We start from the raw sequence: 5,923 nt of genomic DNA on the forward strand, positions 1-5,923 counted from the left end.
TTGGGCAGCCATTCGAGGCGCCAAGCTTACGCGGGTGGGCGCGTGCAGCCACGCGATCGCGCCGAGGCGCCGCGCGTTGGGTGGTGGTCAGAGTTGAGCAAGGGAGCCGGCCGGGAAAGCATCGTAGTAGTAAGGCATGAGAGGGACAGCGCGTTTGCGCCTCAAACGGGAAAAAATATACACAAGTCGTTTCGCTCTGGGACGCCGCCCCGCACGCCGCATGCGCGAGTCGTCACGCCAAGTGCCCGGCAAAGCAGGCACACGCGACCCTCTCCCCCTGCCCCTCAACCCTCAGAGTGAGGCGCAGCCCCGCTGCTGCTCGCCCCGGAGCTACCGGCTGCGGCGTCGACGCCGCCCTTGCTGTCCCCCGCGCACTCTGCACCTCCGTCCCCCTCCTGCTCGTCTTCCTCCTCATCGTCACCCTCCTCCTCATCTTCCTCATCGCTGTCGCCGCCCGCCATCGCCGCGGCCATCGCGGCGCGGATCTCCGCGCCGCTCACCGCAGCGGCCGCAGCCGCAGCAGCGTCGGCCGCCGCCGCGGCCGGCTCGGGTCGCGGCGCGACCACGGGCAGGGGCAGCGCGCCTGAGGCGGACGCCGTGAAGCTGCCCAGGGGCACCAGCTGGGGCAGCAGCGGCGGCGCAACCAACTGCGCCATTGCGGCGCGCGGCACCGTGGGGGCCTCCGCCACAAACATGCCGTTGGCGGCGCCAGCGCCGCCCAGCGCCGCGCGCTTGGCCGCTGGCGCGGGCACGCCCTCGTCGGCGGCGCGCTTCTGCCGCTGCAGCGCCCGCGGCAGCGGCAGCGCGGGCGGCGGCAGCGACGGCGTCGCCGCCTGCGTGACGCTGGGCAGGCCGGGCTGCATCTCGGCGTCGCACCCAGAGCCAGCCTGCCCCAGCCCCAGCCGCTCCCTCAGGTACTCCAGCGCCACGTCAGCGTCTGCAGCGTCGACCGCAACCCCCGTGCCGCCGTTTGCGCGCGCCTCCGCGCCGTCGGCGAGCGCGGTCAGCACGGCCGCCACGCGCCGCAGGACGTCCCTGGGCGAGCCCTCCGACGCCAGCGCCGCGACCAGCGGCAGGGCGGCCGGCGGCGCCGGCGCCGCGGTCAGCAGGAGCGGCAGGCCGCCGCTGCCGCTGGAGGGCACCGGCGCGAGCGGGGCCGCAAGGACGGAGGGGCCTGCCAACGGCAGCGGCGGCGGCGGCGAAGGCGCGGCCGGGTCGCGGTGCGCGGCGAGCCCGGCGAGCGCGGCGACCGCCGCGGCGAGCGAGCCACCGCCGCCGCCGTCGCCCTGGCTGCCGCCGTGTCCGTCGCCGCCGGGTTCCAGGGCGTGGCCGGCGTCGCTGTCCGCCTTCAACGCGAGCTGGTGGCCCGCGGCGGCGCGGCCGTCGTCGTCCGCGCCAACCTCCGCGCCGCCGCCGGCGCCGGCGCCGCCCTCTTCCCCGTCGGGGCCGCCGTCGGCCTGCACCTCCGCGGCCGCGTCCAGGCTGGCCGCGGCGGCCGCCTCGACCGAGTGCTGCAGCTGCAGCAGCACCGCCGTGAACGCGACGTCAAACGGGTGCCCGCGGCTCGCCAGCACCGCGGCCGCCACGTCTGGCGTCATCGTGCGGCCGGCGTCCGACTCCAGCAGCTCGGCCGCGGCGTCCTGCGCGGCCACCAGCACGTCCGGCGGGTAGGCCGCGAACGGCACGCCGCCGCCGCCGCTGCCGTCACCCATGCCCGCGGCCGCGACGTCGTCCTCGCCCTCGTCGCCGTCGTCGTAGCCGCCGTGGCCGCCGAGGCGCGGGGGGGAGGGGCCGCCGGGGACGCGCGCCATGGCGGCGCGGCCGGTGGAGAGGCCGTGGGCGAGCTGGTAGCGCTGCAGGGGGCTGCGGTGGACGTCGTCCCACGGCATCTTCTTGCGCAGGGTGCAGTTCCTGGGTGGCGGGGACGGAAGATGGGGGAGAGGGAGGGTGAAGACAGGGAGAGCAGACGTTGCGGCTGGAAAGTGGCGACGCCGCCTGATCAAGCCGGGAGCAGCGTTCGATCTGGGGTCGCAGGCAGATTCAAGAGCAGGCAGGCAGGGGCAGCCCAGGGGGGGCGTGCTCGTCCAGTGGACGGTCCTGCGGCAGCTGTCGGGCAGGCGCACCAGTGGTTCTTGATGTCAGTCTCGGTGCGGCCCGGTAGGTACTTGGCGATCTGACGGATACAGCGCGCGTGTGTGTGGTTGGGCGAGGAGGTTGAGGGGGGAGCGGCACCTCGCGGGGCCGCGGCGGAACGGCACTCCGAGGGACTGCGGCAGGAGGACGCGAGCTCCGCAATGCCGAGGGCGGCTGCTGGGCGGCTGGCCGGTCGGCAGGTGTCGCTGGGCTGCGGGCAGCTGCGAGGGCAGAAGGCCCCGTCCGCGCCCTCACCTTGGACCAGGAGTTGCCCAGCAGCTGGTGGCTGCGCACCAGCGTCTCCTCCTCCTCCCAGGTCCAGGGGCCGCGCTTGAGGCCGGGCTTCAGGTGGTGCATGTAGCGGCCGCGGCACTGCTTGGCGGTGCGGCCGCCGCCCTCGTAGGCCAGCGCCATGTTGACCTCGCGCGCCACGGCCATCCAGTTCTTGTCGCCCGCGCGGTCCACGGCCCTGGTGTATGGCAGGGCAAGGGGGGAGGAGCGCAGCGGGAGAACCCCGCGAGGTTTGTGCCTGCAGCGCGCTCGAGAGCAGCGCTGTCACCATGACACAGCAGCCACACAGGCCGGCTGCGCAGTCGCATAGGTGCAGGGTTGGGGCGCACGCAGCGCGCCGCCGGCGCGGCGGCGACAGAGTATGTGGGTCGCCGGCCGTGGCCTCAACTGTGAGGAGGCGTTGCAGCAATCAGGCCGTGGCGCGTCTGTGTCCGGTCAGGCGGGCTGCTCACCTGCGTAGGGCCTCATCTTCCTCCGGCTTCCATGTGCCCTTGATCTCGCCCACCAAATGCACGTGATGGCGCATCGCGGCGCACTTTCGTGCGCACGCGCGTCGTGTAGGCGCGCGACCGCCGACCGGTGGTTTCGAGGCGCAGCGGTCCGCTGCGGCGGCCGGCGTGGCACGGCGGCCGCTTGCTCTTATGCAGGGGAAGCCGCACCGCTGTAAGGGCCCCGACGCGTTGAAAAAGAAGCGCTTGCCACACAGGCGCGCGCAGCAGCTGGATGCCTGTGAGGTGTGGAGCGGCACGACAGCGGATTCTGGGGGTTTGGGGCAGCGCCGACGTGGCGCGGGGACCTGCTGGCGTCCGCGCGCGCGGGGCGGGCTACCACGGGACACCACACCGGCATTTGACCAGCCCCCGGGGCAGGACTGTTCTCCAGAGGCCGGGCGACGCACTCGAGTGAGCTCGGCTGCCTCTTGCGGGCTCTGGACCGCCTGGCCAGCCTTTGAATAGGTATTACAGTTCAGGTCCCAGACAGCTGACCACGCATCGCGACCCACCTTCGAGGAGCCCGCGCCCCCGCTGCGATGCGCCCGCCTTGATTTCAATCAATGATGAAGTCGATGAGTTTCCAAAAAACCTCACGGAAACAATTGTATTAGGGGCGGAACGCGCAGGGGGTGAGTATCGACAGGGAACCCGCTCACAGAGCGCTGCACCCACCCGTCATCGCGTGCCTTTGGGGCTGCGTGAGGCGCAGCAAAGACACTTTGCGCAGTGATAGGCCTTCACATCGTTTGTCTATGTGCTCCGCGCTTTTGTCGATCTGGGCGTGGGAAGGAACACATCGTGCGGTGACCTTAAAACACCTCATTCGCTGCTCCGTGACGACGTCTACCGACGGCAGGCGTTGTACGCCGCTGCCACGCGTGCTTTGCTCGTGCTGAGCAGAGCCCGCCGACGACACGCCCCTTCCCATGCTGCTGTTGCCGGACCTCGCGCCGGCCGACATCGCGGCGCTGCAGGCAGCCGAGGTGCCCGACCCCGCGCTCGCGCTTGCGCAGCTGGAGCACCAGATAGAGCTCAAGGTGACGACAGGCTGGGCCGCACCGGTTCGGGCACGGCAACCTGACCCGATTGCAGGGGCGCCAGGCTCCCCTGCGATGTGTGTGCAGCACATCGATCAAATGCAGCAGGCCAACTTCAGCCGCAGTGAGTGCCGCGAGGCAGCAAAGCTCTCCACCCAGGACGTCGCCACACGTGCAACGCGCCTGATCTTTGGCCTGCCCTCTGTCTGCCCCCTGCCCTGATGCGCCACCGCAGGCGGCGGGCGTCCGGGATCACCTGAGGGACACGCCCGTGGTCGGCCAGACAGAGCCTGCGCCGCGGCCGGTGCAGGACGAGCCCGAGGAGGGTGAGCACCACCGCGCCCCTGCGCCGCCCCCCCCCCCACCACACCCCAAGCCCCCACACCCGATTACCAAACCCACAATTTCACACCCACACCTGGCACTTGTCGCTACGAGTTCGCCCCAACGGCGCTCCCAAGGCGCCTGGGCTCGCCCTTGTATTGCGTTGAGCTGCAGCCTGAGCCTGTCGGTCATAAGACTTGCCCTCCCCCACACACCGACCTCGCGCCTCTCGCCCCGCCCGGGCCCCCTCCACGCGCACCCCGCCAGCAGGCGGCAGCGTGTCGGGCTCTGGCGCCAGCGGCTCCGCCAGCGAGCCCCACTCGGACTCTGACGCGCAGTGAGGCTGGTAGGCAGCGCCGGTGGGCTGCGGCGGCGCAGGCGCAGGCGCAGGCGCAGGCCCTGCGTTGCTACCCAACGTTGGTTGGGCAAGGCAGCGCGGGCCGAGCTCAGCCCGCGGCGGTGTGTAAACGTTTAGACAGGCGTAGATTCAGATAGCCGCGTCTACGCAGGGCCGCCGTGCAGCTTGTGGGGCGGCATGGCCTCCCAGGTTGAGTCCATCAAGCGCATCCCAGGTGGGCCGGGCGGGAGCCTGCCAGGCCGGCTTGAGGCGCGCGATGGGGCGGCACGAAAAGCGCCCCGAAGGGCACGTACTGGTGTCATCCTGTGGCTGGATAGGTAGCCCTCAAGTTGCAGGGTCCCCCTTCGGCCCCGCGCAGTGCGGCGCCCTGCGCTCCACTCGGCTCATCCTCTGCCCGTTGATTGAAATGGCCCGCTCCTGCCCTCGCTGTTGGCCCCCCTCCAAAGGCACGCCCTTCATGGTGGACGGCTTCCGCTTCGCCAATCCGGCCCGCGAGCCCCATGTGCGCCACTTCCTCACCCACTTCCACGGGGACCACTACACAGGCAGGACGGCGCGCGAGCGCGCGCATATGCTCTCACGCCCGCCTCCACGCAGGCAGGACATGCGCCTGCCGTACCTGTGCCTGGCTCACCCGCGCGCCGCGCCGGCACAGGTTTCGGCCCGCCCCCTCGACGCTCGCTGCTGCTGACCTGGTCCCTTCAACCATCCCTGTCACCCAGTCCGCACCCTGCTGTGCCACATTGTTTCTCACCTCCCCCCTTCCCTCCAAATTGTTCTCAACCCGGCCACCCTCCTCCGCACTTCCCGGCCCCGCCCCCCTCCCCCAGGCCTGCCCCGCACCTTCCCGTCCACCATCTTCTGCTCAGACATCACGGCTGACCTGCTGATCCACGACTACCGCCTCAAGGTGGCCGGCCCCGGCGCCTGCCAGCTCGTGCGGCTGCCCATGTGCGAGCGGCTGGTGGTCGACGGCGTCGGCGTCACGGCGCTGCCGGCCAACCACTGCCCGGGCGCGGTCATGCTGCTGTTTGAGGTGCCGCGGCGCGGCGCCGCGGCCGCAGGCGGCGGGGGCGGAGGGGTGCACGTCATCCTGCACACGGGCGACTGCAGGTAGGGCGGGCTGATCACTCGGGCAGCGAGGCTGGGCGAGCGGCAGGTGATCCCGCGGCGCTGCCATCTGCAACCTCACCACCCGTCGTAGCAAGAGCAGAGACTGGGGCTTGTGATTAAGGCGTCAGCGGCCCGGCTCACAGTCCAGCCCAGCACAAATCCCACTCGCCCCC

General features: G+C 71.6%; 3 protein-coding genes across 3 annotated transcripts; 2 read left to right on the forward strand and 1 right to left on the reverse strand.

The window, feature by feature from the left end:
- Positions 1 to 284: 284 nt before the first annotated feature.
- On the reverse strand, positions 285 to 2,950 carry MNEG_10622 (Myb-related protein Zm1; the record flags this gene model as incomplete). The annotated part of the gene is made up of 4 exons (XM_014040905.1): positions 285 to 1,911; positions 2,124 to 2,173; positions 2,389 to 2,602; positions 2,877 to 2,950. 4 exons carry the CDS (start codon positions 2,948 to 2,950, stop codon positions 285 to 287), a joined length of 1,965 nt encoding a protein of 654 aa, XP_013896359.1.
- Positions 2,951 to 3,844: 894 nt separating this feature from the next.
- On the forward strand, positions 3,845 to 4,620 carry MNEG_10623 (hypothetical protein; the record flags this gene model as incomplete). Its single annotated transcript, XM_014040906.1, has 3 exons — positions 3,845 to 3,955; positions 4,191 to 4,281; positions 4,547 to 4,620. The coding sequence occupies 3 exons, from the start codon at positions 3,845 to 3,847 to the stop codon at positions 4,618 to 4,620; spliced, it is 276 nt and encodes a 91-aa protein (XP_013896360.1).
- Positions 4,621 to 4,814: 194 nt separating this feature from the next.
- On the forward strand, positions 4,815 to 5,754 carry MNEG_10624 (hypothetical protein; the record flags this gene model as incomplete). Its single annotated transcript, XM_014040907.1, has 2 exons — positions 4,815 to 4,851; positions 5,468 to 5,754. The coding sequence occupies 2 exons, from the start codon at positions 4,815 to 4,817 to the stop codon at positions 5,752 to 5,754; spliced, it is 324 nt and encodes a 107-aa protein (XP_013896361.1).
- Between the last annotated feature and the right edge of the window lie 169 nt (positions 5,755 to 5,923).

Source organism: Monoraphidium neglectum (assembly GCF_000611645.1).
Source record: "Monoraphidium neglectum strain SAG 48.87 unplaced genomic scaffold scaffold02393, whole genome shotgun sequence".
In the NCBI taxonomy this organism is placed as follows: domain Eukaryota; kingdom Viridiplantae; phylum Chlorophyta; class Chlorophyceae; order Sphaeropleales; family Selenastraceae; genus Monoraphidium; species Monoraphidium neglectum.